This window comes from Cavia porcellus, unplaced genomic scaffold (assembly GCF_034190915.1).
Source record: "Cavia porcellus strain 051 isolate PalLab524CR breed Dunkin Hartley unplaced genomic scaffold, mCavPor4.1 scaffold_13, whole genome shotgun sequence".
NCBI classification, from domain to species: domain Eukaryota; kingdom Metazoa; phylum Chordata; class Mammalia; order Rodentia; family Caviidae; genus Cavia; species Cavia porcellus.
This window is the reverse complement of record NW_026947496.1, coordinates 67,706,459-67,727,000: the sequence shown is the minus strand read 5'-3', so window position 1 is coordinate 67,727,000 and position 20,542 is coordinate 67,706,459. Positions and strand designations below refer to the sequence as shown.

General features: G+C 40.1%; 1 protein-coding gene across 1 annotated transcript in view; it reads left to right on the top strand.

The window, feature by feature from the left end:
* The window catches only part of Itga9 (integrin subunit alpha 9), a 410,762-nt gene that overhangs the window by 35,181 nt on the left and 355,039 nt on the right, over positions 1 to 20,542 (top strand). Inside the window, exon 5 of the mRNA XM_063260331.1 lies at positions 16,812 to 16,879. Within this exon, the coding sequence (XP_063116401.1) occupies positions 16,812 to 16,879 (68 nt within the window). The remainder of the gene's footprint in view (positions 1 to 16,811; positions 16,880 to 20,542) is intronic.

Genomic DNA, 20,542 nt, shown 5'->3' with positions numbered 1-20,542 from the left:
AGTTAGAATTGGCTGAAAAGTCTGGGGTTTACTTAATAAGATCTTGATTAGCTAAATCAACTAATTTTTCTTTAGAAACCTTCAAGATAGGAGGAGGTCTCTCATACAAAGCCTCAAAAGGGGAAATACCTGCAACATAGGGGGTACATCACACACGCAAAAGGGCAAAAGGAAGGAGACACCCAGTTTTCAAGGCCATCTTAGTTATTACTGCCTTTAAAGTCTGATTTATCCTTTATACTTGTCCTGAACTTTAAGGCCGGTAAGCACAATGGAGTTTCCAATTGACCTGCAAAGCTTGGGTTAACTTTTGAGTTATGTGGGCTATAAAAGCTGGGTCATTGCCAGCCCCCATGGATAGAGGGAAGCCAAATCGTGGGTCAACTTCATATAAGAGCTTTTTGACTACTATCAGAGCTGACTCAGATTTCGTAGGAAAGGCTTTTACCCATCCAGTGAAAGTATCAACCATAATAAATAATACTTATATCCTTGAAGTCCAGGCTTTTTTATTTTTGTAAAGTCTATTTCTCAATGTTTTCTAGGCATAGTCCTGAGTAGTGAGCGGTTTCTATTTGTTGCAGTTGTTTTGGGTTCACCAATTGACACTGAGGGCATCTGAGGCTCACAGACCTGGGCTAGCTTTAATATTAGCCCCCAGGGATTGCTTGGAAGTTGAGCTGCCAGATGCAAGTCTTTTCAAGTGCAGATAGGCGCTGACAAAGTAGGTGGGATCAGCAGTAATGTCAGGGCTATCTCTATCTCCACTGACTTTGTGGCTCCCTTTTGGGTGGTGGTGTCTGCCAAATTATTTTTGTATAACAAGGCCATCTCCTGCCCAATGGGCTATATAACGGATAATAGCCCCTCTCCTTGGCATCCAGATGGCAGCCAGCAAGTCCAAAATTTGGGGGAGCATTTTTAATCTTTTGACCCCAGAAGTCAATAAGCACCATTCTTGATAAATGGCCCCATAAACATGGGCAGTAACAAATGCATACTTTGACAACTTGAGGCCTCAGTGAGGGCTATGAGTTTAGCCCATTGGGCCAATGTTTTCGGCTCCAGGGTCCACCCACTCTGCTCAGAGCTTCTGAGCCTGCATTGTATTCTATGGTGCTTGCTGGTGAGATGAGGAGCAAATCTGAGCTTAATTCCAGCCAGAGCCCACCTCAGTTAGCTAAGCCCCAGCTCATGCAGTTGTACAAGTGAGAAATCCACCTTCCTATTGTTTGCAATGGAGATTTCAGGCTTGTTATTCAGTAATAGCTGACTGATACATGGCTCACTGTAGCCACCTAGATTCCTATGAGATATGGTTATAGGATGGGCCCAGGCCTTTCTGCTTTGATTGTTCCTTTAGTTCATGATGGCCACATGGAATCAGAAAAGAAATTAACAACATGGTTTTGCCCACACACAATGTTTCCTCCCCTAGTCACACATACTTGCTTATCCTAACTTTTCTTAGATGAGTAAGGAGTGGGGGCTAGTGGGGCAAGTACTGGGGTACAAGAGCAGCCCCAAGGAAAACAAGAGACTAAACAGAAAGTTTCTGTGTTTTTGGTTCAGTGACAAGAGATGGGCCATGGATGCTCGAATTTCTCTGGATGCTTGTACTGGCAGAGGTCAGGAAAATGTGTGAGAGGGCTCTTGGCCTGTACTTTGTTGGCTTTAGAGATCTCCACTTTGTGGTCTAAGCTAAACTGATTTTGGCTCTTAAAGCAGCCATTATTTTATCTTAATGTGAAAAATCTCAGTGACTTAAGCTCTCTGTTAGGTGAAGGTCATATTATAGTTAAACACAATGGAAGCATTTTAGTTTGACAAGATCTTTCAGTTGTCACCTTGTCCGGCCTCTTGTCTGTACTGAGGTCCAAAGAGGTTGATAGTCTTGCCCAAGCCTCAATTTTTCTTTTTATTTGGTTATTTGCATGCTACATAGTGGGGAGGCAGATAACTGGTTGACTGAAATGCTAAGAGGTCAGATCCTGGCTTACTCACTTCTTATTAGCAGTGAAATCTCAGCTAAATTGTTTGACTTCTGTGTGCCTACCCTACCCTATGGGGCTGTGAAGAGGATTGACTTAACACTTGTGAGTTCTTAAAAAGTGTCTGGCGTATGTCTGCAAAGCATACATATGTTAATGTTATATTCTAATTACTATACAGCAAGCATTTGTTTAATCACTATAGGGTGACTGGCTTATGTCCCAAGAATACGATGCAATTAATTTGTTAAGTCTCTGTTAAGCACCAGATAGATAAAATCCAAATGACACAGTCCCAGCTGTAAAGAAGGGAAAACAGGAACTGCACTTGTTTGAAAGTGGCAGTGTATGTGGGAAGAGAATTCCTGCCTGTGGTGTCCAGCTGGGTATCTCTCCCCAAGGGCTTGAACTGAATCTGAGTACAAGGTAGAAGTTAAGACGGAATTATTTCATTTTACAATTGGAAAAACTGAAACCCACTGTGACCTCAAGAAGCCGCACAATGAAAAGATGGTGGAAACCCACTATGGATCACAGCAGGCAGAGAACTGGGGTGGAAGGGATTGCTGGCTTTAGGTGTGCTTCCATGTGGTGATGCAAAGACCATGGAAGATTAGTGGGTTCCCTAGACGCCAGGTCTTCCACCCTCTGACTTTCTGTGGCTCAAGCTGGTCACTCGACCCTGCCATGGGGATGGATAGCACTATGCCTCCGTCACATACCTCTATGGGCTTCTGTGAAGTACTCATGAGAAAACTCAGGTGAAATGCGCAGGAAGATCATTGGTCATTCAGTAATTAGGACATCTTTGTGGGCCTCATGATGGCCAACCGTGTTCTCTTCAGAAGGCTGGAATGATGGTTGAGTTGAAGAAACTCTAAGAGTGTGGATACTTTTTCAAAATATCTAAAACTTTTGAATTTTTTTTTTCAGTACTGAGGATTAAACCCAGGCCCTTACACATTCTAGCAAGTACTCTACCACTGAGTTATATTTCCAGCCCTAAGCTTTTTAATTCTTAAAATATTGACTTTGGTTTGGCACAAAGACTTTTTTTCTCATGGCTTCTCAGGTGCTTCCTGTTTCTAGCTGCATGGGAGAGGCTCCCACAATACCCTGTTGGAATCAGGAAATGTAGCGGGAATGAGAAATAAAATGGTTTTAGGGCATAAAATAAACTCATGGAACACACCTACCCTTCGTAAGATAGTTTGGCTTGTGTTGTCTTGTATGAGAACAACATCATTGCTCTATTATGTTGTTTGGGTTGATGAGAATGTGTGAGATGGCAGTTCAATGAACAACGTGGGGGAAAACTATCTATGAATTAGAGTGAGCGCTGTTATTAGCCAACCTATGTTATTTTAGGGCTCCCAAAGTTTAAGTCAATGCATGTTGACAAAACCAAGCACACACTTTCATCTTTGCCTTTGAGTTGACTGAGGCAAGGAGCCAGAGCTTGGCAGATATAAGAGTGTAAACAACTCATCTTTTTATTGTGACAGAAAGAGTTCATGAGTATGGATAACTTGAGAGCAGTTTAGTTAAATTAACAAGAAGTGTTTTAGATGAAATTCTGATAAACAAATGCAGTTAGAGGTAATTATGGTACCAGTGTATATTCGACTTTCTGGATCTGGTTTTATCACTCATCCTTTATGATTGAACCTATATACTCCTACTTTGTGATTTGGTGGCCTTAGGAAAGCTCTGTAAGCCTCAGTGTTCTTACCCATAAAATTGAGAGATTAATATCTAAGTATTTGAGCTATATAAAGTGGTGTCTAACATAGTACTAGGCTCTGAGTGTATGCTCAATGAATGTAAATTTTCAAGTTACATTTTTACATATTTCCAGAAGCTAACAAATAGATCCTACTTTAGTGAGAAGAATGTGAAGGATAGAAATATGGGGTCACAGAATCTGGTAAGAGCTTTTGGAAAGATTATAATTTAGAATGTACCATTGAAGATTGCATTTGTATAATTTGTTTAGCTCCCCCATTTTTGTACATGATCTAAGATTTAACTTACACCACATTTTTGTTTTGTTTTTGGTACTAGGGATCAAACTCACGACCTTGCGCTTGCCAGGCAGTCACTTGTGCTGCAGAGCTAAACTCCTGGCCCCATACCACATTTAAATGTTCCTTAAATTTGGTATTGCTTAGGGTCTGAATTTATCAAAATTCACTATGCCTTAAAAATCACCTTCATTACTTGAGACCATACTCATAAGTAAAATAGATCAGACTTGCACGTGTAAAAATCATATTGTTTCTCTAGTGTAAAAAAAAAAAAAGAAAAATGGAAAGAATAAATAAAGTCCAAAATTTGTAATAGGTACTGTGAAAATGAAAGGGCAAGTGATCAAAAGGAAAGATCAACTGGAATTGGGGAAAGGGAAAAAGATGGGAAAAGATTTATATATATATATATATATATATATATATATATATATATATATGTATACCTATACATATATATGTGTATGTATACATATACAATATAGATAACTGTATTATTAATCTGTCCATCAAAAAGAACCGTTTGTTTTCATTTTTTGATAATTGTTTCATGCCTAAACCTTGTAATCTGATAAACTACTTTTAAGATAACAACATGCAGTATATTAACTAGTATTAATTTCCTAATTTTTAAAAAAATTCAGTATTATTTTTATTTTTTAAATAAAAAAATCACCCCCATTGATTTCAAAGATTCCCAATAATTCCTTCTTTATTATTAGAGAATGGTTGGTATTTTATCACTAATGTATCTCTGCATTTCTTAAGTGATCATTTCTAGGGAAGAAAATCCACTTATTGAAGTGTGAAGATTTTTTTCCTTTTAATGTTGAAGGCTGTGGCTCCATAGAGAATAAAAATCAATCATGAGGCACTTATAAAAGCAAAGCATTGAAATTGTGTTGCCTTTTGAGAGAACAATAAGGGCCTAAATTGATCCATTTAAAATTTCAGAATAGGCTTCATACATTCTTATTAAATAAAGACCTCTACATTTGCATAGGATTTTATGGTTTCCAAAGAGCTTTCATGAGTGTTATCTCATTTAAATAGTACTGTTCTGCATGGTGTCCAGTGAAGAAGGAGTGGAGCCTGAGAAAGACACAGGGCGGGCATCCCAGAGGGGACCGTCAGGCTGGAGGGAAGCCAGGGTTCTCTGGTAGTGGTTCTCTAGAACCTCATCAAGCTTTTCTTTTGCTTTAAAGAACTTTTATCTTAGGCAAAAATGAATTCTGTACCTCAAATGCATTTCCATGCATTGTGTATAACTGTTAGTTGCTTGAAAGGCAACTGCTAATATTTCTTTGGCAGATGCCCAGATTTCATGAGTCTCTTCTAAAATTGTCTTCTGTGTGGTAATGGGTGTCTTGGGGTATGTACTTTGGGAAATTAATAGATTGATTCACTTGACATTTATTAAACACCTATTAGGTGTCAGATATTGGGTAGGGACTCAATACTTATAATTGCACAGCATAATCATTTTTTCTAGTAATTCCGTTGTACAGATGAGAAAATTGAGGTTCATGGAGGTTTGGGATTAGGCAGAGGAGGAGTTGCTTTGAAGTTCAGAATAGGTGTTACTGTTGTCATCTTTTTTAGTCGCATGTTGGTTTTCTTTGTTGTGTTGTACTTTTATGAATTTTTAGGACATAACTACAAGACTTCTTAAGCCATGGTTTTGTTGTTTTAGACACAACCTATAGACAAGTCTCACAGGTATAGGGCTGGTGTGGCCCTTAGCCTGATAAAATATCACCAGGATACTGATCTACCTTATGTCCTGGGTATCTCTTAACTCCAAACATTTGGTTTTAATATCCAAATAGCAGTTTGTACATATTTTAGCACTGGTTATTTTGTGAATTTTTAACTTAAGTAACAAAATTGAATTTTACTCAGTTTTGAGTTCTACTTCTCATTGAACTGTGACTGTCCCACGTTCTGGGTCATCTTTCTCGGAGGAATGAAACATGAAAAAACAGGTAGTACATCACACATCCAAGTCTTGCAAAGTATCTGTAGGGTTTCTTGTATTTTCTGAAGTAGGGAGTTGGTAAAATGGATTTCTAGATTTTGAATGGAAAGAACTATTTAAAGATTACACAATTCTTGTATTTTTTATTGACATAAAATTATCATTGTAACCATTTTATTTCATTTTTATTTTTATTTTTGGTACTGGGGATCAAACTTATAATCTAGCGCTTGCCAGGCTGGCGCTTGGGCCACTGAGTTAAATCCCCCACCCCATCATAACCATTTTAAAGTGTATGTTCAGTTACACTAACAGCATTCACTTGACTGTGTAACTGTCACCACTATGCATCAACAGAACATTTTCATGTTTCCCACCTGAAATTTTATACCCAATCAACACTAATTCCTCATCTTCCTGTCTCCCAACTATTAGAAACCATCATGATTTCTCTGAGTTTGATTGTCCTAGAAGGATTGGTCTATCTCACTTAGCATAGTATCCTCAGAATATATCCACATTGTAGTACATATCAGAATTTACTTCCTTTTAAAGGCAGAATAATACTCTGCTGTAGAAATATTTTGTACTTCGTTTATTCATTGTCTGTTATGGAAAACTTTCTTTTTTTTTGATTTTTTATTTAAAGAAAAGGAAATGAAAAATACATGGAGATAAAAAAGGGTAGAAATAATACAAAATTGCAGAAAAACAAACGGTAAGAAATCTCTGGTTGACAGGTTACATATTGTTATTTTAGAAATAGCTGTTCAGGTTACAAAATTAAAGTACTTAAAATGACATTCAAAAAGTGACACTGCAAACAGTTCTGCTCAATGATCGAACAAAAACTCAGTAATATGGTTATCAGTCCTACACACCTGTTTTACATCTCAAAGAGGGTAAGATTAAACATATCAAAACAGAACAAAACAGTTAAAAAAACAATTTAAAGAAATACAGATTTCAAAGCAAGTACACTGGAGATCCTCACTGTCCATCTAACTGTCTCTAGTTTCTTACAAATAGTTGTCCCCATCTTCACCCACTTTACATACTTATTGCATATTATAGAACTAATCAAATCATTACAGGATGATGAAGGCCTTTTAGGTCTTCAGGATCCAACATTAGGGAGGACAATAATAGCTACCATAGCATCTCTCATTCTCTTCGTGGTAGCCATCCCCATCTCTACATATGCTGAAATTGAACTCAAGAGACCAGACCAATGTCATTCTAATCAGCGAACAATAGTATTGCTAGAATTTATATCATAATGCTACAAAATTAGCATTGGGTTTCTTAGCGTCTCTTCTTCAGAGTATCTATTCATTACATCTTGCATTATATCATCTGTTCCTGTAAATAATTTAAAAAAAAAAACTCATGTGTGAATTTCTACATATATATCTATCCTCTCTGTATTATAGGGAAAACCAAGTCGTAACAAGACAGCAAAACAAATTCCTAGAAAAACATGCAATGGATAAGACATATAAGACCACAATATAGATGATCTTCCTTAGTTACTATGCTTTCTCTTGTTATTTTCAATAGATTGGTCCACAACACCGGCTTAATATAGTTAAACATAGTATGACCTATTTATATAAAAACACAACTTTGAAAGCATTGTAGGATTTGAGAGCTGTTAATAGTTAATACCAGTATGGATGTCCTTTACATCTTGTCATCTTCAGAGTAGTTGCCTCTACTTTTAGGGTTGATACTAACAAGCATACCAAATTCAAATAAAATCAGCCAAGGCCAACCCATGGTCTTATGAATCTGATTCAATTAAGATCAGTCATAGTAAGACAATGTAAGTAACACAGGATTTCAGTTTAAGTTAATAGGAAAGTAAGGATAGTTACCATGGTATAACCTATTTTGGGTCAGATGTCTGTGCCCTCAAATCTGACATGAGTGGACAAACCAGAACAAATTAAATTCAAACTAAATATGGCAATAAGACTACTGTGTCTTTTAAATCCTGATACACTATTAACAAAGACCTCTGCCTTTTTTAATAGTGTTTTAGAGCTGTCTATACTAAAGACTATAGCTTACCGTCTCTGCCTCATGTCTGCTACACCACTTTTCTGCTATAATTTGTCCACCTTATTCCCTCATTCCACTGTCTGCTCCATTCATTGAGGCCTCTCTGCCACTGTTGCTGGAATCCTGGTATCCCTTCCTCTCTTTCTCTGGAATGTCCTTCAGCACTCTCTCTAGGGTTGGATTGGTGGCCACGAACTCCCACAGTTCCTCCTTGCCTTGGAAGCATCTTATTTCTCCATTAATTTTGAGAGAGAGTTTTGATGGGTATATGAGTCTTGGTTGCATATTATTTTTTTTCAGGACTTGGAATATTTTTCCCCATTCCCTTCTTGACTTAAGAGTTTGTGTTGATAAGTCTGTTGTTATTTTGATAATTTTCCCATTGTAGGTAATCTGCTTCTTTTCTCTGGCTGCTTTTAATATTCTGTTCTTTTGGTGGATTTCTGGAATCTTGATTATTATATGTCTAGGTGTAGATCTGTTTTGGTTGTAGGTAGCTGGTGTTCTGTATGCCTCTTTTATCTGGATATCATTTCTTTTTGCTATACATGGGAAATTTTGCTTCAATATATCTGTGAGTATTCTTTGTATTTCATTTTTGGTTGCTCCTGCTTCCTCACTCATATTCTTTATTCTTAAGTTATGTATCTTTTTGTCATCTTCTAGCCTTTGAATTGTTTCTTTCTGGTTCCTTGTTATTTTTAAGAGGTTTTTTCTTTCACGATCATATGCCATAAATCTCTCTTCAAGTTTCAGAAGGCTGTCTTTAGTTTCTGTCAGGATATTTTGCCAGTGTTCAATGGAGTTTTTAGTTTCCTGGTAACCTCTTTGGATCTGTTTCATGTATTCTAAGTTATGTTTAAATTCTTTTTCAGAAGTTTCTCTTTCTTTTCTGATTTCCTCAGTTCTTCCATCTGTGTTCTCTTGGACGGGGCTTGTCATTTCTTTAATTAATCTCTTTATATCTTGCCTCACTTGGATCAGGAGTACAGCTTTAAATTCATCTATGAGGGCATGGAGGTAATTTTTAATTTTGGCTGATGCTGTGTCCAGTATTGGATGGTTACTGTGCTTGTTCTCTTCAGTGTTTACTTCTCCTGGGCTTATTTTCTCATGTTGGGCAGCTGGAGATTTTTTAAAAATTTTTATCTCTTGTCATGTTTCTGAATTCTTTCAGACTGCAGTGTCCTGGGGGTCTCTGGCCCTCTCCGTATTGCTTAGAGCCTTTCAGAAGCATGCTGGCTTGAGTTTTTGCTGTCCTCCCCAATTTGCTGTTATCTGGGGTAGGCTGGGATGCAGGGATGGTGCAGGCTAGCTTCCAGCCTCTGTGCCAGTCAATCCGTAAATTAGGCTGTACTTTCTGGATGTCACAGAGTTGAGCCTATTTTGTATTTGCTTATTGGGACCCAATCAGAGGCTTGGTTCAGCCCCAGCAGATCCTGCCAGTTCTCTCTGTGCCAGAAGCAGCTGACTAATGTCACTGTGGCACAGGGTTCTGCCCAAATCCCAGCTGTTCTCTTCCAGACCTCTCTGTGCCTGTGGAGCACCAGGACAGCAGGTCTGCCCAATTCCAAGATGTCTTCCATTAGTTCTCTGTATGACGCTGAAGCCAACACGGCGTCAGGCTCTGCCCAATTTCAAGATGTCCTCCACCAGACCTCTCTACAGAGGCAACTCGGTGATGTCAGCGAGTGCAGGTTCTGCCGAACTCTAAGATGTCTTCCGCCAGACTCTCTGTGTTATTGATGTCCCCGTGGTGGCGGGCTCTGCCCAGTTCTAAGATGTTCTCTGGCCAACCCCAGCAGCTGCGGGACCCAGTCCCCAGTACTCACCAGGGCTCAGTGCAGATCCTCCTCTTGAGTCTACTGCACACCATGCTGCTTGCTCTCACTGCGCTCCCGGCACAGCGTGGAATGGTCATAAAACTGCACAGCGTTTGGCTTTGGAGCTCCAGAGCCTTTCACAATCTCCTCTGTTGCAGTGGGGCAGTCCTGGCTGCTTCTCAGAGTCCTGGGTCTCAATTTCCAGCAGTCACCAAAAGCCAAAACAGCTTTTCCTGTTGGGTCCACTGGTCAGTTCGCCACATTAAAGATGCGGGATTTGCAGCCTCCCATTATCAGCCTTCACAGTCTGAGCACGACTTTAAATCCTCCAGTTGCGCTGTCTTGGTTAATAAGAATTGTTATCCATTCATCTGGCCCTCTCCATGTTGTCATATTCTAGCATCTAATATGATTTCTCCAGAGATACTCTCCACCTGATCCCCTAGCAAGCTGCCATTTTAGGATCCTCTGAAAACTTTCTTTTTGAAGGACCAAAATAGTGCCTCTGGCCACATGCTTTACAAAGCATCCCAGTGTGGCCCAAGCAGGTGGGAAGTCAGCTCCTGCTTTAGTGCTGACTCTGAAGCTAATTAGCTGTGCAGTTTGAAATTACTTGCTCTTTAGGCGCAACTCTGTGACATCCAGAAAGTACAGCCTAATATTCTGATTTGTATAATCTTGGGTCTGTATAGTCTTTGCATGGGATGATAAGGTTAGAATCACTAGATTCCCATTTAAAGTTCCATTTCTACTTAATTGTAAATTTCTGGCTGTGTGCAGTTGCTTTTAGTTTTTACCACAGCTCAATCATGAATTATTTTTATAAATTGTTCTCCCTTCGTTTTTAAGATAGCTATTTAGGTCATCTACTTTTTCTCCCTACTTTTCCCATTTGACAGTGTTTCCTCATAATGGGAGGGTAGTTTTGTCCTTTTTTCATTTTTATTATTAGAGCAATGCTTGCCCACATATGTTGACCTTAAATTGTTGTTGAATTATTAGATTTGCCACTCCTTGGTGAAATTCAGAAATAATTTAAAACTGGCAGCTATTTTCCCCCAATATTTTATTTTGTAGCTAAGCTAAGGAACTGTAGAAAAGTAACTTTCAAAATCAGTTTTTAACACACTTACTTTAAAGATGAAATATTCTCAAATGTGTAATCGGAAGACATTATTGGGAAGAATGCTATGCATGTACATATATGTTTTCATGGGATGGTTATATCCCTGCATGTTACAAAGAGCATAGGAAGTCACCCTACCCAATTCGGGATCTTCTTGAGTGGGTTAACATTCATTAGCATAAGCTCCATGTAGCCAGTAGAGGACTGTAAACATTTGGAAACTAGTCCTGTGTTTTTTCTCCTCTCCAAATCACTTTCTTTTTGGGCAGGTTTTAATAAAACCAGCAGTGAAACTAAGGAAAATAGTACCATTTTGTAAATGGAGGAACCATACAGCCTAATGAATTGAAGTACGTAATGCGGGCAACTTAATTTAAAACTTACCAACCTATTCCAGTTTCTCTCAGATATTTCAAAGTCTCCTTGTTCAGCCTTATCTTTTGTTAATCAGATTTGGTGTCCTAAAATTGAACAGTTAGATTTGTTAAAGCATCTGGGAGCTGCTGTCCCGTACAGTCTGATTTTCTCATTTCTTTGAAGTGGAAAAATGTTTTATTATGTACAGAGAGGGAGGTAGCATTTTTTCAGTCCTCTCTTCAGTGCTATGATCATGGGGGCATTTGTGGTAGAGTGGAAATGCCCAAGATCAGCAAACTGCTGGGCCCCACAGCCTTTGTGTTTGTGAAGGAAAAGTTCTTCCTGGGAACACAGCAGACTGGAGATCCCACACTTTCTTGTGGTGCCTCCACCTTGCACTTCCTGGACTTCTCAATGGAGGCCAGTTGTGGGACTTAGCTTCTTGGGGTTGTCACATGTAGGGCAGCTGCTAGCTTCTCAAGCCATCCCCGTTCTCATAGCTTTGGTGGTCCAGGCTTCACTGCTGTCTCAGGTTTAGGTAAAGAGAGTCAAGTTTTCAAAAATTTTAATCAAAAAATTTAATGAATGTGAGTACATTAGCCTGGCTATACATGCAGATGCCCCTTGGTATTTGTGAGGGATTGGTTCCAGGATTTCTATAGTATAACATAGTTTTCAGACTCTTAAGCCCCCTGTGTAAAATGGCATAATTTTTGCATTAACCTTCCCAATGCTTTAAATCTTCTCTAGAATATGTGTAATACCCTGTACCAATGTAAATACTGAAACAATAGTTACTATGCTATATTGTTTAGGGATTAATGATGGAGAAAACACCGTATATAGTACAGGTACAATTATTTTCCAGATATTTTCAATCAAGGATTGGTTGAGTCCATGGATGTGGAACCAAGGGATTTGGAGTGCCAACTGTATGCACATGTTGGAGGAGGCAGGCCTTTGCATAAAGAGATTTGGAAGGTGAATTAGGAAGAAATCTCAACCAACTAATGTCCCTCCCTCTTCCTTCCCTCTTCTTTTTTTAATTTTTATTTTAAAGAGAAAAAAACCCCAGAACAATCAAGAAGCAAACAAACCAAAAGTACAACTAAAGCAAAATGACAACAACAACAACAACAAGCAACAATAGCTATATAAGTTTTCAAAACAAGATGATAGGAATGTAACAATAGTTGTTATATTGCATATTGTTATCTTAAAAATAGTTGCTCAGGTTACCAGATACAGAAATAAAACAAAACAGTAAAACAGAACAAAACATTGGATTTCAAAAACAAGACAGAAGGAAATCCCCCACTGTTGCTATAATACACATTGTTATCCTCCAAATAGATGCTCAGACCACTAGCTGTAGGCCCACAAAGTCAATCAAACAATGAAAACACCAAATTATTCTATTTATTTATTTTTACTTCAGTTGCTATCCTCTTAGCCTGTCTTCCTCCCATCAACCTATTGCTTTTGGGGCAGGGCGGGGTGGGGTAGGGTGGGGCTGCCTTTCTTGTCTCCCAGCCTGCACACCGGTTGTTTCATGGAAAGGCGTGGTTTGGCTTCTTGATACTTTTCCTGTTCCCTGTGGTGGCTGCCCCTGGCTCATGTGATTCTTTCCCTCTTTTCATTCTTTATTTAGAAACTAAAAGGGCTGGAGATGTAGCTTAGTAGATACTTGTTTAGTATGCCTGAGCTCTTCTGTTCAGTTCCCAGTACTACACACACACACATACCCACTCAAAGTTAGTGTCTCTAACTTGCAGAAATACCATTTACAAGCAATCACAGCATGCTTGTGACCCTGTGTCTGGTGAGTCTGGTCATTGTCTCTTGAGGATGCTCCAGAGCCCAGGTCTTTACCTTGACAGTTACAGCTGTACCTTAGGTGTCAGGTTAAATGTCAAGTTGCTTTGTTCACTTTACAAAGTTTCCGATGGACCCTTCCTTAGTATCCAGTAGCAGTATGTGTGTTTTCACTTTTGTTTTAATTGCAAAGGCTGGCTGGGCTCAGCATGTGAGTTTTGGGCTACTATATGTCCTTGTGCAGTGATGCAGTATCTCCAAATGTGACTGATAAGGAGCAGTGCTGAAGTGTTTCTCTGAAGGTTTCTCACATCAGTTAGGGCTTTGGGCTTTAGTGCTTTGCACAAAAAAAGAGAACTCAAATATAAGCACAGTGACTTCATGCCCCTTTACTCTTGAGGCCTGAGTCTCAGGGTATGAGTTTTTCTATCTATCATCAAGTGACTACTCATGTCTTTCAGGAAAGTCAGGAAAGTTTCATGCCAGGGAGTGGGTAGGCATTGCATCTAGATGTTCTCTCCTGCTACTTCTGAGGCCCATGAGCAGAAAGACTAGCCTAAGGTGTAATCAGCCAATCTTTGACTTGGAAAACCCAGAAAAATGTGAATCCTTGTCCCGATTCTACCACACTCATTGCTGTCCTTAGGCCTTTGGGCAGCACAAGATATGTGCTAAGATTCCTGTTACCAAGAATACAAATTCTCTGCAAGTGGGGCTAGAAGGAGTTTAGAGAACCTGAAGATTAGAGGAAAGACAGGATCAGAAGGTGCAATGAATTTAAGTTCATTGGGAAACAGATCGGGGAATTCAAGGTCTCGATGGCTAGAGGACCATGTCTAGGTCTGTTCTATGTCCACTTGGTTCTGTGCGTAAACATGGCTAAGGTTTACACTATCATCAGGCACACTTAGATACATGGAACTCACTGGTATTGTCGCTGACTTGAATAAACTTTTCTTTGTATTGAACTACTGCAAAAGAACCAATTTTGTGATGGAAGAGAGTATATGATTTACTTTTACTAGCAAGATCATCTGGCTGGAGAAGCTGAAGACACATCTGGAAGACTCTGGAAGGTTTGCATATGCTCCTATCAATACAGTTGCACCAGCTGAGCCTTCCTAGAGTAGAGTTGCCAAGCCCTACATCTGCCCCTACAATGTGAGTGCTGAAGATATGGAATAAGTAGAAGGATTAGTACTGCATCCTCTTCCATTTTGAGGGGGTTAGTGACAGTCACGGAAGTTTCTGGAAGACTGAAATATGGTCTGTCTTCTAACTGGTAGTTGTGGATTGTGGTTATCAGTCGGGATCCACACTGTTTAATTCTTTGGTCTAGAGCATCTGGAGAAGGCAAGCTGAGATGTGGGTGTTTGAGAAACATGTATTGGGGTAGTGTCTTCTTCCATGTGTGTCTAAGAACATTTAGACTTCTGAGGTCTGAATCTGCTTACTTCTCAGCCAATTTGGGTATGTGGAGTTACTGGTAAGGGCTCCCTGTTCCACATTTAGCTTGGTCTAAGAGTGGGGTGCTTCCAGATTCCAGTAAGGCGGTGGCCACGGCAGAAACTCCAGGGCACTGCTCCTCCCAGGGCAGAGAACATCAGCAGTTTGGAGAAGAGATTGAGAAAAACATGGAAGTTCTTGTAACTACTGTTTTTGGAGTCCTTGTCACAAAGGGATCTGGAAGCTGCCTTAGAAGATTTAAGATTCCTACATACCTCCTATTCATGTCAAATTTACGAATCTGAACTACTGTGTTAGGCAATATCACTCTGCTCCTGGAGTTTGAATTTCTTTGTGTATTTTATTTTTTAAAAGAGTGCAATGTGTAGTTTACTCTTAGGTTTTGTGGGGGTGAATATGCTTTTTGCCAGACCTTCCAGCGAGTATGTAATGCTCGTTTGGGTTGGAGATTTTGATATTTCTTGTCATTGTGCTGTTCTATTCAAGATTTATTACCTGTGTTTCTTGTCATCATGCAATTTGGTTCTGGATTTATTTCTGTGCACAAGCCCCCCACTTTCATCCCCCATGCAAGGTTTTGCTACAACAAATGGTTCCATTGGTCACTGGGTTGCTTTTTGGCAGACTGGGAGTTCTTATAATAACAGCACAAAGCAGAAGGGACTGATTTTACCCTCTTGGGAGGAGAGTAACTCAATTGACATTCTATTATAATTTAGCAGTCGGTTAATGGCCACTTACTGGAAAATGTTACTAGGCTCTGTGGTGAATGTTGTTAGAAACTGAGTTACTCTGTGTATTTCCCCAGGGCCCATTTCCCCCTCAGCCTGGAGTAGACCCGTGGAGCTGCAGGAAGTGGCACTGTGTTGCAATCACACTTCATTGTTCCTTCATATTATTTATTTTGTATTTCAAAAATAATTATATTCTCTTAATGGAACTAAGACTTGCCAGGAGCCCAGGGGGCGATGCAGGGGGCGCTGGGTTATGTGCTGGGCAGCTGCAGTCTGTGTGTACCCAGCAACATCAGTGTCACATGTGATTTAAGTTCCTTTACACCTCCCTTGACCTTCTTGTCTTTACCCATGAAATGATTTCAAACAGCCAGTCATTTCTCTTGGTTTGTAAAAGTACTTACTTTGTAAAGCCTTTGATGGGCTGCAGAGGTGAAAGAGTATGAGTTTACTAGCTATATAAACCTGGACAGTGCCCTTAACCCCTCTGAGGCTCTCAGTATTGTTACCTATTGGCAGATGGAGAGATGGGTTCCCAGAAGTGGAGGAATGAATGAAATTATGTGAATGGAGGCAAGTGACACAAAGCCTGAAATTGCTAAACCCTAATCAAAAGTTTCCTCTCTCTCTTCCTTGCCAATATAAAAATAAGACAGCAGCAGCAGAATAGTCCCATTTGTAGGGTTGGGCTGTTGGGAGCTGCATGGTGGAGCAAGGGAGCTTATCCATCAGTTTTCTTTTTGGCCCAGGGAAATCTTTGACCTTTCCCTTCAGCACAAGACAGAGGTGTGTGTGCAGATTACGCAGGTTTTTATACAGGTCAGATTGGTTCAGCTCTTTGGAAGGAGTTAATTGAATGATCTGGGTGCAACAATATTCAGTGAATGACAGTGTAACTACTCACTGAGGCCAGTCCAAGATGCCCCACTTCCTTAGCCTGTAGGTGGACAGCTTGTTTCTGGTGGATGGTAGGAAGCATATTGCTTCCAGCTGTAATGTCCAGCTATCATGCAGGTTGGTCTCCTTCCAGAGGACTCCACACTGGGATGGTCAGGATATTCCATTTCTGGGTCATGTTTTTAGCTCCTTGGGCCCGCTAGGGATCTCAGTCATTTCTAAAGTAAATAAAATAATTGTCAGCAGCCTCCTACTTAAATACTGTGGCTGCTGCTCCTCTTTTCCCTGTATGAGCAGAGGAAGTCCTCTGGGGCACTTGGCAGCCTCTCTGCCTGATGGCACCAGAGCCTGGATTTTTGAGGTCTAATGGATTCCACAATTTTTCCTTCTGTGTCCCAGTCTGGATGGCATCCCTAGGCCCATCTCGCAGAGGCACTGAGGGAAGTGGGCAGCTTGCTTTCTGGACTCCACCCACTGCTGGCTCACACTGACATGGCTGTGGTTTGCTTCTCTTTCCTTCCTCCCACTCCAGAGTACAAGAAGAAGTATGGTGAGGAACACGGCTCCTGCCAAGCAGGGATAGCAGGCTTCTTCACTGAGGTAGGTATCAGCTGTACGGGCATATCTCTTCTTTTAGTAGTCTTCATATTCTCACTTTCCATGATTTTGGTGACATGTGGAAGTGAGACTTCCTGTGTTCCAGATATGCACCCTATGGCTGAGCAGATTCTGATCTTCATATCATAGAAGGTTAAACCTGGTGGGGACACAGTTGGTCAGAGTCCATCGGGCAGAGGAAGTGGGCTGGAGACTTACAGAGTTCAGCTTGACTCAGTCCTTTGGAAGGAGCTGATTAAAGGGGGAATGGGTACAACAGTTGGGCCTCACTGGCAGTTGCGATATATCAGGCATATAAGTGTTGTGATGAAATCCTGTGAGACACAGTTCTATTTCTTTTCTCCAATTCTGAAGGACTCTACACTTGAATGTCTGCTGAGCAGCAACATTTTTAGGAACTGTTTTTTTTTTTTACATGATTCTAATCTGTAAGATCGCTCTTCAGTGTTCATTCCACAAACATTTTTATGTTTGCCAGCTCTGTGAAGTGTTCCTTGTTGTCACCATCTACCATGGAGTTGCATAAGCTAAATGTAAAAACTGTTTTAATTCTGGTTCATCTACAATTTTTAGTTTTAACCTTCAAAAGATATTCCAAATGACAGATTTTCTTTATTACCACCATCACCTCCTGATTGTCACCATGCTTCTAAAAAAGCTACTACCATCACCTGGAGATACATTGGCCCTAAATTGGTCTCCCTCAGTCCATTAAAAAAAAAAAACTGTGTTCAAATATAGCTAACATAAAATTTCCCATTTTCACCATTTTAAAGTATACAGATCAGTGACATTTATAATGTCATACAACTGTCACCATTGCTTAGCTTCGAACTTTTTGTTGTTGTACTGGGGCCTGAACCATAGCTTCATACGTACTAGGCAAACCCTCTGTCCTGGAGCTACACTTGTAGCCCAAGTTTTAGAACATTTTCATTACCTTAACCTGTGTCCATTCTAGACTCCTCTATAGTGTGTGTTTTCTACACACCAGCCTGAGGGATCTTTAAAGTCAAACACACCATTCTGATGCTGTGACTTCTCATTACATAAGAGTTTAAGACCCATATTCCACCTCTTGGTGCATGGGCCTAATTCTCTGAGGACACATCTTTCTTCTTCCTTCATTCTAAGATAGCAGAGTGCTGGAGGAGAGAACAGTTCTTGAGGGGAGGAGAAAAGATGGATCGTATTCTGATTTCCAAAGCTTTCTGGAGTGTCCTGAGCCAAGAGCTCAACTGTTCACCTTCATTTCAGAGGCTATAGTTTAAATTTAAAGAGAAAATAGGCAGTTGGCAGTAGTATTTAATATAGAGAATAAAAAAGGAAAGATAGAAGGTCAGAAGAAATCTCATCCTTTATTCTTAGACCAATAAATACGAGATGCTTCTTTCCAATTTCTTGTGTCCATTAATGCAGGTGTCATTTTAATGGTTGTACAGTACTCTGTGCTAGACTCTGTGAATGGTACCCCAATCATCTGAACTGTTGAGGCCAAAAACTCAAAAATTCTTCATTTACTGCTCTCTCCTACTATCAGCCAACAGCAAGTCCTACCTTTCATGCCCTTAAAACCTATCACAAAGGTATTCATTCCTCTCCTTGACCTCTACCACTCCACAAATGTAAGCTGCAGTGGTTTTGCCCTAACCTGCTACAGAGCCTCCTGTTACTCTGCTTCCACTCTCCCTCCTGACAGATGAGTCCCAGAACCGTCTTTTTTTGAGATAGGGCCCTGCTATGCAGTTCAGGCTGGCCTTGAGCTCACTTTGTAGCCCAGGCCGGTCTTGAACTTGCAACAGTCCTCCTGCCTCAGCCTCCCTAGCAGAACCTCTTCTACAAACAAGAAAAGTATCATGGTGCTCTATGTAGAGAACTGCCCAGTGTCTTTCTAGCCACTTACACTGAAATCCAGATGCCTTTTCTCGAATGGGCTCCCAGGCTCTCCTGCCTTTCAGCCTCATCCATTCCCTGACCTCCTCTGACTCACAGAGTTTGTGGCTGCTAGGACATGCCACACACTAATTGCAGCACTAAACTGGAGACACACATGTTGGACACACACATACTCCTTCTCTGTTCTTAAGCACATATTTCTTTAGAAGTGGTGGAGTCCAGAGGTACTCAGAGTTGGACTTTCAATACATTCTGGAACAGTGCATTCCAAAAATGTTTACTACTTGACCCTTCCACACACCTAAGTGTGTCCCAGCATTCTCCTATCAACATTTTAAAATGGTTCACTAAAAAAAGTCTAATTTTATTTTAATGTCCCACTCCGTGATTATTTGTGTAATTTTAATAGCTTTTCAAATATTGCCATTTGTATTTTTCAGAAAATTCCTTGTTAATGTTAGTTCATTGCTTTCATTTTATTGTGGTTATTTTATTGACTTGTGGGAACTTAGAATGTATTTTACACTAACCTCTTACATGTGTTGTAAAAACATTTTTAAACCAGTTTTTTGCCTGTTTCCTTAGTGCTCTTGTGATGTCTTTATTGTCCTGGCCTCAAACATTGATGCTTTGTCGAGTCTATCATTTTTCCCCCCTGGATTATAGATCCCTCTGTTACTTAGGAGGAGAACCCCTCTCTAAGAATATGAAAGTATCCATCTATATTTTTTCTAGTACTTTTACAGAGGTTTTTTTCCCCTAGTACTGGGAATTGAAACTAGAGGTTCTCTCTACTGTGCTGCATCTTGGACTCTTTTTTAAAATCATGATATAAGGTCTCACTAAATTACCCAGTTTGGCCTTAACGTGTGATCTTACTTCCTCAGCCTCCTGTGTAACTGGCATTACAGGCATGTACTATCATGCCTGGCTATACAGATTTTTGTTTTTTTAAAATTTGTATCTTTAAGTTTTTGGAATTGATTTTTATGTATTTTTTATATAGTGGAAACTACATTTCATGAATTAGTCTGTTAACTCAGTTTTTCCTATCATCATTGTTTTCTCATTTGCTGACTTCACACTTTTCACTCTTAGTAAACGTGTAGATTGCATTGCTTCTATGGGTGTTGTTCCTCCAGTAGATCTAGAAGTATAACTTGATTCAACAGGCAACAGGAATCACTGTGCATTCACAAGCAGGCAGCCTGTTGGTGTAGTTTGAAAGACTGTGTGGACTGGATACGCAGGATTTTGAAGGACCTGGAGGGAGGCCATGTAGGAGCTCATGATGTAGTTTATCCATGAAGTAACAGGTTAGGCGAGGGTGACATAGTAGTAACAAAATAGGTTGGGAGAGTCAGAGACAGGAGAATCAGGGCTGAGTGGCTCGGGCATTATGGGTAAAAGAAGGAGTTTTACATAAGGTTTCTGGAGAATGTTATTGTCCCTGCTAGAAAGAACCCCCAGGATGGGTCGACTGCTATAAGTGTGACATACTGGGTCACTCCAGTAGCCGCTTCTTGTGGATAAATAGGTGTAGCAACTGGCCTCTAGCTTGAACTGACAAGTTAGATTTACCTTTCACTGGCAGTTCTGAAGGAATGAGTGTGCTCCGTGTGTGGCCATAAGGAGATAATATTGCCACAGATGATGGGATGGGAGTGTTAATTCCTGGCAGAAGTTGAAACTCATTGAAATGTTGATGGAGAACCAAGTATGTTAGTCAACTTTTTGTCACTGTGACAC